This window comes from Rhinolophus sinicus, linkage group LG01, assembly GCF_036562045.2.
Source record: "Rhinolophus sinicus isolate RSC01 linkage group LG01, ASM3656204v1, whole genome shotgun sequence".
Classification (NCBI taxonomy): domain Eukaryota; kingdom Metazoa; phylum Chordata; class Mammalia; order Chiroptera; family Rhinolophidae; genus Rhinolophus; species Rhinolophus sinicus.
This window is the reverse complement of record NC_133751.1, coordinates 115,018,141-115,033,887: the sequence shown is the minus strand read 5'-3', so window position 1 is coordinate 115,033,887 and position 15,747 is coordinate 115,018,141. Positions and strand designations below refer to the sequence as shown.

The 15,747-nt window shown below is 39.7% G+C and overlaps 1 protein-coding gene across 2 annotated transcripts in view; it reads right to left on the bottom strand.

Moving 5' to 3' along the window:
* The window catches only part of CNTNAP5 (contactin associated protein family member 5), an 807,958-nt gene that overhangs the window by 276,437 nt on the left and 515,774 nt on the right, over nucleotides 1-15,747 (bottom strand). For both annotated transcript variants that reach the window (XM_019749551.2, XM_019749552.2), the window contains exon 12: nucleotides 3,815-3,934. In XM_019749551.2, the coding sequence (XP_019605110.2) occupies nucleotides 3,815-3,934 (120 nt within the window). The remainder of the gene's footprint in view (nucleotides 1-3,814; nucleotides 3,935-15,747) is intronic.

The window sequence follows — 15,747 nt, the reverse complement described above, 5'->3', positions numbered from 1 at the left end:
ACACAGTCACATGAGAGGAGATGGTAACATGTGACAAAGTCACCTGGAAACAGGGTGTCAGCCTCTTAGGAGTAGAGACAGAAGAGCTGCTACAAGCCTAGAAATGCCCGAGGTTTAGGCAAAACACCAGACACAAGGAAGGATTCTCTCCTACAGGATTTCAGAGGGAATCCGGCCCTGCCGGCACCTTGATTTTGGATTTCTAGTCTCCAGAGCTGTGGGACAGTGTACTTCTGTTTTCTTGTTTGTTTGTTTTTAAGCCACTCAATTGGTAGAATTTTATTATAGAGACCTGGAAAAACTAATGCAGACTCAATTTTGTATCCTTAGCATTTCACAATGTACCTGAAATCTGTACATTTACATTGAGCTGACATGAATAGTACATCACTTAGATGTTAAAAGGAGACCAGATGGTATCCCTGCAGAAACTCATTCTTCAGCTTCCTTATCCATAAATTCAGTCAATCCTCCATCCAAACACCGGGCCTTTCCTTTCTCCCACTCACTAGTCCCAAGTAAGTGACTTAGAACCCAGTCCTAGGTGTGGCATACTGTCAACACTTGCACAGGCCTAGATTCAGGCCACTTTATAAAGAAGTCTATCAGCCTCTTAGGTCACTCCCCCAAAACTAGCCCACTTGCCCCATGCACAGATCACGCTGCCTTACACCAAAGGGGACAGCTGCTACTTGAGCTTTCAGGGATCTCATCACCCGGAGACCACCCAGTGTTGGGTAAGATGCACAGACTCATCTCTAGGAGGATTTCAGGGCCACCACACCTACAGGAATGGGGAACTAATGTCCCCCCCAGGGGACACTGTAAATAGAGATGCTGTTGGGATTCAAATGTACGTTTTCCACACAAAAACTGTCCTGCTTCATCCTCAGGTGATCTATTGGCAAGCACCTGTAGACTTCCTAGGAGAAACTTCCTTTTTTGGTTGAAGCTCACTTATCTCTCAGGGAATCTAAATGAGGGTGGCTTGGAGACCACCTGGCCCCAGATCCTGATCTTAGAGACCTGCCACTAAGGGCACCGGTGCCTAGACACAGTGCAGGTCCCAGCCTGCTAGGGCTGCTTCCACTCTGTTATCACCTCAGTAATGCTTCTGAGAAGGGCAGAGAGCAGCAACTCTTGTGTTTGCACAAACGGACTTACACACAGACCAAGTCTTGCATTTTCCTCCCCCAACTCCAGTGCCATTCTCTCTGTCCGTTTCCTGTCTTTCTTCTCCCTTCCTCTCTTCCCTGAACCACTTTGATCACACTTTTGCTAGTGTCATAAATCACTTATATTTACAAACATTTAGCATTTACAATGAATATGGATTCATTGTAATACAAATAGAAAAATAAGGATTTGATTATCAGTATATTTATGTACTAAAAATATTTGTCAGTTAAATATGAGAATTATATAATTCAGCCAACACAGAGGTTTGTTTTAGAAAACAGCAAAACCAAAAACCTATATATTTTGCAGACCAAAAAAACATATTTAAAAGAAATGTCCAATCATGCATGACGATGCCTACGGACTCCCAGACACAACTCAGAGGTCTTGCTTCCTTCAGGATCACGTCAGCAAAAGAGCTTCATTTAAATACAAGGAAACATTCATCTTTAGCCATTTCTGGACAAAATACCTACATAATCCCTGAGAGAAATCTTTCCAAAGACAAGCAGAGATTCTATGTAAATGAGACCTATGAATCAATCATACCCTCTGTGTCATTTTACTTCTGGAGAGTTTAAAAATTTAAGCTATATTTAATGTACATATTTAATTTCAAAATATACATGAATAATATAAGGACAAGTCTATTAAATTCACAATTTTAAAATATATATTTAAAAACATACATTCATAGAAAAAAGTCACATGGGAATTCTAACAAAAATAACAATGGTAACATCTGAGTTGTGGTTTATAGGTGACTAATATTTTCTTCATATTTTTCTTGTTTCCTTCAATTTGACTATAATTAAATTGATTTATTCTTAAAACAAAAATAGAAGCACTGTTTAAAGCAAAACAAGCAATACGAAGCATCCAGTTAACATTTAATGATACAGATTATCACCATGCCCGAATGTTTTCTTTACCTCCTGAATCCTGACTATTAGTTCCAGTATTTATCACCTCGAGTGAGTCAGGGAATTCTCATGCTCTCTTTCCTTCTATGTAAGCTAGAGATAAAAATATCGACCTTATGTTTCTGCTGTGAGGATCAAACAAATGATATCAGGTGCCAAAGTTGGTAAGCACTGAGCGACCACACCTGACCACTCAGGAGCAGGCATGCATCTCCTTCCCCTGATTCTGCAACTAAGTCACTTCCTTGTTTTTTGGTCAAATGTGCACCAGGGACAATTTGCATCAGACTCACTTGGAAAGCTCAGTAAAAGTGCATTTACTGAATGAGAATTTCTGGGGTTGGGAAGTTTGTATGTTCAGCAAGAATCCTCAGAGATCTCTACGTTAATTACATTTTGAAATAACCTGGATCCACCGAGAACCCTAATACTTGACCAGGTATTTGAACACTGACGGTTACTACAACCATGAAAAGAAAACAGCAACACAATTTCTGATGATGTTATAGGGCTGCTGAGAAGCAGCTAGCATATATGTATTTTTGGAGATGAAGCATTATGGAAATGCAATAAGATGGTATTCAATTCTATGTAACTAGCATTTTCTGCAGGACAAAAAAACCAAAACAAAAGAAACAGCGTGGTCCTTTGTACTCAGATGGACCAATTGCCAAAGTGTCCTTAATCACCATGTTTGCAAAAGTTTGCTTGCATTTCTACCTGTGATATTGCATGTTGTTTTCCCCAATTTTTCGGCCTCAGAAATGACAGTGACTCTGTCTTATTTCTCTGCATATCCTCAGTGCCCAGGACAGTATCTGGCTTCAGAAAGAGCTTCATAAAGGTGGTTTCCTTGCTGCAGAAAAGCCTAGGACTGGAGAATTCAATGAGAAATAACTGTCCCCCACTTTTATTCTTCATTACATGATTCTGATGGCCTTTCGAAAAGGTAGCGCTTGAATCAAAAACTGTGCCTGCGCCAATCAATGCCACTCACAATGGAGAGAGCACTCACATTGATGTACTTTTAGATAACTATTAATGTTGCATTTTGGTTTTGTGGAATTATTTTTCAAAATACATTGGTGATCCTCTGCTGTTTCTGAACTCATGTAATAAGGGTCTCTCACTAGGTCCTCCGTGCTTTTGAAAGAAGTAGCCGGTTATGTGAGATCACCAGGGAAAACAGAAAGAGCTCACTTGTTTTTGTTGGGTGTCTAATGGAAAAAGAGTCTTATTAGTTGCTCCAATACACGTGACTGTGACTAATTCTCACAACTCAAGGAGGTAGCAGCTACTCTTCCCATTTCACGGGTGAACAGCTGAAGCTGGGAGAGAGTGTGGATTCATGCAGTCCTCAGGGCCTGCTTCCTGAGTCAACGTTTCCTATTGGTTTTGAGTTCTGTTTTGTGTTTGTTTGATTTTCCTTTGCTTTCTATTTTTGAGTTTTAAGAAAAAAAGTATCCTTGACAAGCTCTACAGAAAATAGTTGATAATTAATTTCTTTGTTTTGGTAGAAGTTTTAACAAGTTTTCTTCTCTCACGAAATAACCTAGCTGCTCATTCTATTATTTCCTTAAATACCACTTTGCGCCCCAGACGCTGGTCTTTGAAATTTCTGTTTGCATGAGCATCCCCTTCCCGTGGGTTTCCCTTCTCTGTACACCACCACATAACTAGGCTGAGCGTGAGTGGGAATACTGCACCCTCACCTGTGACATTGCAGTATACTTGGAGAGGTCCCAGCGGCCCGCTGCCATCAGGGTCGATGAAGAAGAAACCAGCCGTGTTTCCTTGGTGCCTGTACACCTCGCAGGATCTCTCATAGAGGGCTGAGAAGACACAAAGGCAGCAGGAAGGAAACTTTGTATGTCTCTTCATATTCCCTGGATGGATCAGTGACTCCAACTTATATTGATGGTCAATGTTGACTTCCTTCCCTTCTCCTATAACCTCGACTTTCCCCCCATGTCTTAACAAATAAGCATCGCAGGGTTTGATGAAGTCACATCCTCCACTCATCCTAAGAGTCATTCTTCTAACCAGCTCAGAGGTCACATCCTCTGAAAGGTCCACCCTTACCTAGGACAAGGCCCTTCTCAATGCTGATGTATATGTCCCCCCGGATGCCCATGCAGTGTATCAAGCTAGGATCATCTTACACTGCCCTGCCCACCGCCTCCCCCAGTGGTTACAGAGTCTGCAAGAGTGGTGGCCATGTGTTGTTTGACGCTCTGTGCCAGCCTGCAGAGTGCCACATTCACATCAAGAGTTTGACTAGTGGCTGGAAACCTGAATGAACATACACAGTCATGACTTTGTATTAATAAAGTAAAATGGCACTCTCATAATGTTCTTTGCCCAGAGCCCTGCATAGTCACTCATATACCGGAGGTGCTCAATCCGCTTTACTCTATTTTGACCTAACAGGCACTTACTGAGATCCTAATATATGTTAACAGTGTGGCTGCCACCAGGCGACAGAACAGGAATGAGGCAATCCATCTGTGCCTTAGGAAGCTCACAGCCTGGCTGCAGCCACAGGGGTTGTTAGGCACAGGTGCCCTGAGATAGGTACCGTGACCAATCTGCAGGTAGGAGAAATTTATAAGTCTCATTACACCAACATGAATGAATCAGTGGGTTTAAAGGAGGCACCTGCTGTCTCATGCATGAATGCTGCTTCATGCTTTAAACAAAACAGTATACCCCAGAGCAGCAAGTACACATTAGATTGTGTCTCCTTCCTAGTCTTAAAACACTGAAACATTTTCGTGGCTCCCGCTAGCATTAAGGACAGAGTACCAACTCCTCACTTTCACCAACATGTCCCTGTGACGAGTGCCCCATCCCCGGAAAATGAAGCTGCAGTTTGTCATGAACAAGGGTGAAGAGTGTCCCAAATAATTCATTACTAGTAAAGTTCTAAAGCTTGAGGGGCTTTGAGTTTTTATAAATTAGAGTGAAGTCAAGGTTATGTTTGTACTCACGCACTTCTCTCTTGCAGCCTTCCACACTTCGTGAGGTAGGAGGTGAATGGGAGGGTCCCAGTTGCATTCTACATACTGAGCACTACATATAGCGTATTCCTCTTTGCCCAAAATGACAGTCCACCTGAGCGTGTGTCACACATATGGACGTCAGCTTTTATGTGTGGTGCCTCCCCCAAGCCACTCCCTCACTCACAAGATAACAACCCTGTGAAAGGAAATGATGCTGTTCCGCCCAGATCACATTTAGGGGATTACACTGTGGGTTAAGACCCTGAGCCCTGGAGTCCAGCTGGATAGTTTCGTATCACACTACCACTTACTATTTATGAGAGCTCAGATATGCTAATTCACCTGTGGTAGGCAACCGCTAAGATAACTCATCTTATCCTCACCTCTTGGTATTCATACCTTGCTCATGAATTAATACCCTCTCTTTGAGTGTGGGTTGGCCTTATAGACATGCTTCTAAGGGAATATGATAAAAGTGATAGATGTAACTTGCAAGACAAGAGTATAAAGAGACAGTGGCTTTCATTTTGGGTGCTCCTGGATTACTCGCTCTCAGAGAAGCCACTGTATTTCCTGAGGCAGCCCTGAGAATAGGCCCACACAAGTGAACTTGGAAGCTTAGGAGAAAAGCCATGGTGTGGGCTCTGAAGCAGATCTCCACAGTTCAATCCTTAAATGGTTGCACCCGTCTGACATCTTAACAACAGCCCCAGGAGAGACCCAGACAGAGCCACCCAGGTAAGTTGCACAAGGGCCCAGAGAAACTATGAGGTGACAATGTCTATTGTTTCCAGATGCTACATTTTTCTATAATTCATTATGCAGCAAAAGAGACCTAATAAACTTTCAATGTATTAATTCTCATGTGGACACGGGTATAAAAAAGCCTACTTCATACAATTGTAGTAAGGATTCAAAGAGACAATGCACATACAGCACTTAGCATAGTGCTTGGCACATAGGAAGTACTTGATAAATATGATCTATTATTATTAGTATTATTATTATTCTGTTTCATGCCATGTTGCCTCTACTTTTTTTGTCAATTTTGTACTTACTTGACTTTTTTTTTCCATCTACACAATGAATCACAAAGCTTGTTATGAAAAACTAATAGACCCTACATCCCTTCTGTGAAGACATGATAGCTTTTAATTCTTAGTTCATTTGGATTATTTCCAGTTTTGGGTTGTTTCAGTTGTAGCATTTTTAAATTACCTAGAGTGTTTGCTTCTTCCTTTGAATATATATATATATATATATATATATATATATATATATATATATATAATTATTATTTTTTGTAATAACATGCAATTCTTTATTATTGGTGCAATTTGTCTCTAATATCTATGAGAATACTAATTATAACAGTTTCTTTTACATTTTCTTCTTTCTGTACATACTGTTTCTTCAAGTGTGTGTGTTGTGTGTGTTTAGTTGGTGTATTTGTTTTGTGTTTTCTTTCGGTCTCTTATCTTTCACGTTCGACTCTTTTCTACATGTCAGGTAATCTTCTGTACTCATCTCATATTTAACAGCATTCATTAAAATACTGATCACTCTAAGCAAATGTCTGTGGTTTGTCCTCCAAGGTCGTTACTGTAGGGTTATCTGGCTTAGGAAATCCTCATGTCAGTGCCTTCAGGTGTTTTCTCTTGGTCTTGATAGACTATAATTTAGAGGGATGTTTTCCATGTGATTTGGAAGGTGGAAGTGACACAGACACATATTCATTTCACACTTGTGCAGTCAGGGCAGGGCATGGGGTGCTATTGTCGATTACCTTTTACTTATCTTTTGTTACTTATCTTTTGACTTAAGTTATTAATGTGGGACAACCAAGCCAAGTCAACGCCTACACTCGATGGGCCATCTCTTCCTTTAGTGACCCTAAGTTCTAGTCTGGGCATGTTTAGACCTCTTATGATCACCCCACTACTAAAGTTGAAGGTTTGGCTGTGCTTTGGAGTCAAGGTGTTTCTCTGATCAGACGCTGACTGAGACATTTAAAAAATTACATCATTGACTACTTTTTATGTGAAGCTTTACAGGGAAGTGAAGGTAAGTATATATGTTCCATCCACCAACCATTCCAGGAAGTACAAACACGTTCCTTGTTTACTGAGCTGCCCTTTCTACACTGCTTGTCTACCACACCGCACAACAAGTGCTGTATGAACAATTACTCGCGAGCTACTAATTCTTCAGTAACTCTCAGGCTCTCATATAACTAAACAAAAAAGACATCGTTCTAGATCTCTGGTAATTCAGGGTCTTAAACTTATCAAAATTAATCCCAATACCTATACAAGAAAAATGTAAAAGACCAATTCCTATGAAAGAAAAAGTATTTAAAGAGCTCCCCTAGAACAAGACAGCAGGATCAGATGATTTCTCAAGAAAATCTTTTAAAGGGCAGATAATTACACTGCTACTTACGCTCCTCTAAATCACAGCAAAAGAAATCTTCCAAATTTGCTATATGAAGTAGATAGAAAGGTGATCCCTAAACATAACAAAGATCATACCAAAAAAAGAAAACTACAAACTCGCATATGAATATCAATAAAACAATTGCAGAAAATAGCAAATAGAACCCAGTAGCTTATTTTAAAAGGACTTAATGGCCAAGTGGGGGCTTAATCCAAAAATGCAAGAGTGGTTCAATATTAGAAAATGTATTAGCATATATATATATATATATATATATATATATATATATATATATATGCCAAAGAGGGGGGAAAAAAAAAAGACCATCTCCACTAATTTAAAAAGACATATGTCTTATAGAAGTTCTAAATTACCATTGGAGGCCACTATAAGAGACCCAACACATTTGCTGCTGGGAAGAAGATGGAAGCATGAATGAAAAACAAAGAAGCTCTATCATTAGCAAGACATGTGTCCATTAAAAACAGCAACTAGTGAATGCCAGTGCTAATTTTGAAGGTCCAATATTATGAGTCCACACAAAGAGCATACTCATTAATGAAAAGGACATAGTACGACTCATTAGAATAAATTTTTACATTAATATGTGCAGATGTATAATGAAGCTGGACAGAGCACTTGGATAAGTGTTTCCATATTTAAGGAAAAGAGTCTGAATCTGGTCCTGGCAGCTAATTTATTACGTCAGGCACAATTTAAAATGTCCTTGTGAAGCCCATTCTCATTATAGATAATGATAGTGTTCAGACAACAAAATACTTTTATTTAGACCTCACCCTTTCAAGTACCAAAGTCAGAGCTACAGTTTTTCTTCCCCTTCATTTATATTCCTATTATAGAACTAGAGCAATAGAAATGAAACTTACAATTACATGTTTTCAAGGCTTTAAAATTGTTTCAGTCCTATTTCCCTCCTCGTTCTCTATGGCCCCAGGACTCTAATATTTACTACATGATTGCATATTTAGTTGTAGATCTACACACATAGCCTACAGACATAAATAAAATCAAATTAATCCTATTAAATAAATGCCTATGAAGCATTTTGCATTTAACAGCTATTTATTTAATTAAGTTTATCAAACCCCTTGTGCAGTAGTTTTGTGGGACTTTGCCTTGGCCTGGTTTCAGTGAAGAAAAGATAAAAAAATAATGTATTAAAACTGATGGGATTTCTGAAATTAATTCAAAAAATGTGTCAGGGGATTAAATTAGAAAATAGATCTTTTGATGTCCCAGTTTGCACATAGTTGGTACCGGCTGAAAATAGACAGATTCTGTAACATTTCATTACTTAAAAGGAGGTTAGTGGAGATTGGAATAGATTAGTGGTTGCTGGAGGTTAGGGATGGGAAATGACAGAAGGTGGGTATGGCTATAAAGTAACAGCATGTTGAGTTCTTGAGATGAAATATTCTGCATTTTGATTGCATAAATCTATACGTGATAAAATTGCACAGAACCCCCCCTTCTCTCTCTCTCTCTCTCTCTCTCTCTCTCTCTCTCTCTCTCTCACACACACACACACACACACACACACACACTAGTACATGTCAAAATGCAGCCATCTGGGTAAGCTCTGTACATTTTACCAATGTCATTTTTCTGGTTTTAAGGATGTACCACAGTTATACAAGATGTTACCATTGGGGAAAACTGTGTAAAGGGTACATAGGAACCCCTGGTATATTTTGTTTTGCAATTTACACTGAATTATTTCAAAATGAAAAGATTTATATCAAGAAGGCTATGACCCAACAATTCCACTCCTAAATATCTACTTTATAGAAATGAAAACATGTCCACATAAAAATCTGCACACGAATGTTCATAGGAAGCATTATTCAAAATAGCCCCAAAATGGAAACAACTCAAATGGCCACCAGCTGATGAATAGGTAAACGACTGGGGGTGGTATATCTATACAGTGTGGATTTTCATTAGGTGATGGAAGAAATGAAGCAGTGATGTGTGCTACAACAGGAATGAATCTTGAACCCTGGAATCATTACATTAGGTGAAAGAAGCCAGTCACAAAAGATCACATATTGTATGAGTCTATTTATGTGAAATGCCCAAATAAGGCAAGTCTGTGCAGACAGAAAGTGTACCAGGGGTTGCCAGGCGCTGGGGGTAAGGGCTGGGGATGAGCATCAGAAATCGGCCATTACTACTAATGTATACCGTTTCTTCTTGGGGTGTTGAAATTAAGTAGTGATGATGATTGTACAACCTTGTGAATATACTAAAAAACACTGACCTGTACACTTTAATAGGGAAAATTTTTGATGTAAAATATATATTTCAATAAACCTGAAAAAGTTGAGGGACAGGGTGTTGGGTTACTGGATACGTCCCCAAAAGTGTTTTAGTTTCCTCCAGGACACCGTGCCTGGGGGCCCTGATGTCTGTTCCATCTGATGCAGTGTCCAAATAGAGCGGCACACCAGCCAGATGAGTTCTGGTGAGTTCTAGGGGCAAACAATATGCCTGCATCCAGCTTCACCTCCCTCTCAAAGTGCAGCTATATTTCCTTTTCTCCTTAGAAACCACAACACTTTCCATTACATAAGGACAATGAAGTTGCAATTGCTAAATACAAGTTGAGAATCTTGGGTCTAACAGGCCTATTATACATACCCTGTCATCCTTACCCTCTGTGATCCAATAAATTAATCTATAAAATGCACAGTAATTATCCTTAGTAAAGTGTTGTATTTAAAATAGAAATATGTAAACGTGATTTATATGAACCTTCCTTGTAGTCCACATGTGAATTAAGTCCAGCTCGTCATGTGAATGGGGACGAAGCATCGGGAATCTCAAGGCAGGTACTGGCATGACCCTCAGAGGGCACACACGGCTTCTAAAGCAGTGGTTCTCCAAGTGTGGTCCTCAAACCAGCAGCAACTACTGTCACTCTGAGCTTCCTACAGATGCAAATTCATGGACTCCATTCTGAATCAGAGTCTCTGGGCACAGGGTTGTGGTAACTGGTTTTTAACAAATATCCAGATGATTCATTTGCAAGTTAAAATTTAACAAGTCTTGTTCTAAAAATCTTTGAAAGCCACACTTATTAAATAGTGACACATCTTCATGATTTTTTTTTTTTAGTAATTCTGTCCTACTTGCTGAAAACTCAAGTTTCTAATAAGTATTGATACAGTCAAAATACTAATTTCAACTTTTGCCCAGAATGCTAAGCCTCTGTATATTTTTCTCTCCCATTTTGTTTTGCCTCATACTATTGTTTTTTTTGGGAGGAGTGATGTTTATCATGTATCTGCATAAATCAAGAACGATTACTAACTCACTAATTAGATGACCCTACACTTGGTTAAGAATGTCATCGCTTATCATTTGATGTTGTTCAAGCTGATAGCTCTGAATCCAACAACCACTGATCATTTACAAACTTTTTGGTAAATTGCTTAATCTCTTGAGTTTTATTTTCCTTGAACTTTTTTTTTTTATGAGAATGAGAATGAGATGAGGTAAAGTATCAAAATTGGCTGTGATAGTGTTTCGCCAACATTAGGCATTCGGTAAGTGAGAGCTATCAAATTGTTATCATTTATAAATACAATAAAACAATTTAAACAAAAAAAGGGTGGGGTTCACATGCGTGGCCCTGCAGTGAATTTATCAAATAAGTACCATATCCCAGCCATGTATTAGGTATAGAGTTAAGTGCTGGGGAATACATAGATGAGTAAGATATTGCCCCTGCTCTCAAATGTTAAGTTAGGTAAGGGATTAGATTAAGTTATAGTCTTCATTTATGTGATGACTTTTTTTTGGAATTGGATCTTAAATATTTGTATTTTCAGGGACTAGCCTGGTTCACAGTAGGTGTTCAAAAAATGACGTGTTGGTGAATTTAGAAACATTTGAAGAGGCTAGGAGAGCCCCCTGAGGGAACCTGTGAGGGCCACACATGTGTTTAGCAGCTGTGCCTTTTTGAGAGACCTCTCTGGAAACTGGATCAGAACTAGATAGATTGAGGGCAGAAGACAAGGGAGGAGACTGCTGCAGTCATCCCTGAGGAAGAATGAAGACAAAAGCAAGGCAGAGGCCGCTGTAGGCCTCTTCAGAAAGAGGGGTAAGCATGGCACAGGGACAGGTGTGTGCATGTCTGGATCTGAAGATGGCCATTCTATAGCTTGTCTGGGACTCCATATGTCTGGGCATCTTACATGGAAAGGATTAATTAGACATTAATTAAAGAGAAACAAGAAGAAATATTCTTTTCTTCTGGAGGACAAAAAGGTTTACAAGTTGATTTAATACAAGCCTTTAATGTATCTATCATTGTAATCCAAATTCCATTTCAAATTACACAAAGATTCAGTACAAGAGCAGGCTACCACACAAGAGGGAAACCTAGCAATGTGGGGGAGAAATGTCACCAGCTCATGGACATGGTCTTACTCAGAGACCTTGGGTTTGGTATTAAAATTGCCATCTGGTGAGTATGGCCTCCAAGCGAGCATCTCCAAACCCTTTACTTCAACTGTGGACTAGAACAAGACGCCCTGACACATCTTGCCCCCACGCCTTGATTCCATCACTTTCCCTAATCTGCCTACTCCTAGCTGCGTTCATCCATCGGGAAGTCTTGTCTTATCATGCTTGAAACAGTTCCCTGCTTGTTTCATGGGAGTCAGCCTTGACTTCAAAACAACATGATCATTTCTTTGAGTGTAGAGTTCATGGGGTACAGTGAAAAAGAGAGAAGTTTTTAACCCAAGGAGTTTTGTATTAAAATGCTAGCTTTGCTGCTTATGAGGTTTGGAAACTTAGCCTCAATACTGCTCTAAGGTTCTGTTTTCTTAAACGTAAGAAGGCACTAATAGAACTTCCAAAGGTTTGTAATGAATTTCCAAGCAATCACTTTGGCTCTGCAATTACTATACTGATAACTACACAATAATTATAGTGATTTTTTAGGGATATTAAGAAGCAACAACAATTTCTGTTCTCCAACAGAATAATTGAAGAGATGGACATGCCACCATTTATAACGTAATATGGCATGATGAGGAAATGTACAAAGCCTAGTTTACATTTGACAAAAGAATAGCCAGGCCCACTACCGCATTTCCCTGAAAATAAGACCTAGCCGGACAATCAGCTCTAATGCATCTTTTGGAGCAAAAATTAATATAAGACCCGGTCTATTCTATTCTATTCTATTCTATTCTATTCTATTCTATTCTATTCTATTCTATACCAGGTCATATAGTAAAATAAGACCTGGTCTTATATTAATTTTTGCTCCAAAAGACACATTAGAGCTGATTGTCCGGCTAGGTCTTATTTTCAGGGAAACACAATAAAGGCATTAGATCGATGGCACTGAAACGACCTGGAAAGCGGAGTAGACGTGTCCTGGGCTGACAAGCAATACTACACCCTTCCCCGCAGAGGTGACAGCACATTTTACGAGTCAGAGGTAGGAAGGACAGCATGGCATATGTGGGCTACCAAGGGTAGTTTCATGTTGCTCCAGATGAAATGAGGGAGGGACATGTGCCTCACTTCCACATGTGACACTTAAAGGTTTTCTGTGAGTGATTCTCACATCCTTTCCCCTCTACCAGGAAAAAGAGGTTCCCAAGGTCCTGACATGAGCCCAAAAGAAACTTCCATTTTGCTAAGACACTCAGATTAACCAACCTCTTTCCCTCGCTCCCTAAGCTGTAGCTCCGCTACGCGGAGATTTCTGAGTGCCAAGCTTGATAGCAAGCATTCCTCTTTATGGATAATGCCAGTGAGTTCTCACAATGTGAGAGCTTTGCCTAAAGCCACCACAGCTGATAAGGGGTGGATCTGGGCATCTGACATTGGTTCCCTGCTCTACACTCCTTGCTCTCTCCTCTAAATGCTGAAAACAAACAAAAACTCATAAAATAGTTATATTGTGGTCATACGTTTCTAAAACTGGCCTCAAACAGACAGAGTAATAAGGCAATCCTAGTGAAAGTACCTTGAAGGCATCCTTGAAAATAATTACACAATGTTTATCTCTCTATATTTTACCATCATTGTTAACAAGTTCAGGATCCTCTGCAGAGGCCACGCTGGTAAAATAAATTAATATTTTGCATTTGCAAACCATAAAGAATGTATCTTCCAGTATGAATTGGTGAATGCCTATTTTTTAAGCTGTGAAAAGGACACTTTACAGTAAACAATATGTGTCTTTTAGTGTGTGCAGAGCACATAATATTTGACACAAAAGGATTAACCCAAATGCCCTAAGCTATGCTTACAGAGAGGATATTTAATTTTGTTACCCAGGACAAGTCATGTCGGTGCAGATTACACTCAAAATGTTGTAGTTTTTCCTACCAGATTATGCTTACAAATTTTTCTCATCGTCCCTGGGTTCAGAGAATACGAACTGCCATGAAACAACATGGCCACCAAAGAGAAGCCCTAGACACCAATCTCTGGGCTAGAGATGAATTTATTGTAAAGCAAAGGAAACTACAACTTCAGGAACCCCTAGCAAAGCCCTAAAGTGGTTATGTCATTTTGTAGACGTGTGTGTCAGCCAGGGTTCAGTCAGAGGAGCAGACCATGGGGAGATAGCTATACATGGATCTTTAGGCTGATCTGTTACAGGGAACTGTGGGAGCTGGTGGGGCAGACTTAGTAAGGTTGTTGTTTTTGCATTTGATAATGGAGCTTGCAGTCCACAGTCCAGAAGGAAAGATGGATGTGAGGTGTGGGAGTAAGAACAAGCAAGGACACATACATATGTGTCAAGCCCAGGAGGATGGACCGAAATCTGTGAGATTTCCTGTTGTCTGTCCACTGCCCATGCCAGCATGGTGAGACACGAAACCTGCCTCAGTGAGCTGCTGCTTCCCTTCTACCTTTCAGACCTCTAACCAGTGTCTTACCATTGTGTTTTTCCCTAAAGAGAAATCCATAGGAAGGAACATTCTGAGGAAAACAGTTCAGCAAAACCACACTGACACATTCTAAAGCTACAAATTTCGTGAAAGTAATATACTTTAATAACAATCAGTTAAAATAAAATATGTAACTGCCAGATGGGTACTGGACTTATCAGGGGGATCACTTCATAATTGTGTGTATGCCTGACCACTGGCTATATACCTAAAGCTGAAATAGAATAATATTGAATATCAACTATAACTAAATATATATATGCATACATATACATACACAGGATACAAAGTACAGGATAGGGAATAGAGTCAATGGTGTTGTAATAGCTATGTATGGTACCAGATGGGTAGTAGACTTTGCAGGGTGGTTATCACTTTGTGAAAGGTGTAAATGCCCATCACTATGTTGTTTTGTAAACCTGAAACTAATATAAAAAATTAAATTTAAATTAAGTTCGTGAACTTGTTGCAACGATGTTGTTAACCTTTTTTCATATCAGAGGGACTATTCATTATGAATTTCTACTAACTAGACAAACAGTTCACCAAGTTTACTATTTGTAAGTGCTGAAAAGGATGTATGAAAAAGTTAAACGACCTGAACTTTCTGCCAACAATTCATAGCTCTTGCATCACGACAATGCACCAGCTCACACAGCACTGTCTGTGAGGGAGTTTTTAGCCGGCAAACAAATAGCTGTATTGGAACACCCTCCCTACTCACCTGATCTGGCCCCCAGTGACTTCTTTATTTACCCAAAGATAAAGGAAATATTCAAAGGAAGACATTTTGATGACATTCAGGACATCAAGCGTGATCTGACAACAGCTCTGATGGCCATCCCAGAAAGAGTTCCAAAATTGCTTTGAAGGGTGGACTAGATGCTGGCATTGGTGCGTAGCTTCCCAAGGGGAGTACTTTGAAGGTGATCAGAGTGATATCCATAACAGAGGTATGTAGCCCTTTTTCTAGGATAAGTTTGCAGACTTAATTGTCAGACCGTGTGTGTGTGTGTGTGTGTGTGTGTGTGTGTGTGTGTATCTGCAACTGGCTAATACTGCTGCTGTCTCTTTTTCCTGCCCTTCTCATTGTCACACTTCTCATGACAGGTAACATTGGCGAAGCCACAGACATTATTGTGATTCAGTTAATTAGGAAGTGTGCTGTGGATGCATATTCAGTTTAGATTGTATGGTGGAGGCATAACCACATGGTTTGTGGCTACTCCCATGCATTGTAATTACAGGTCATTATGATTT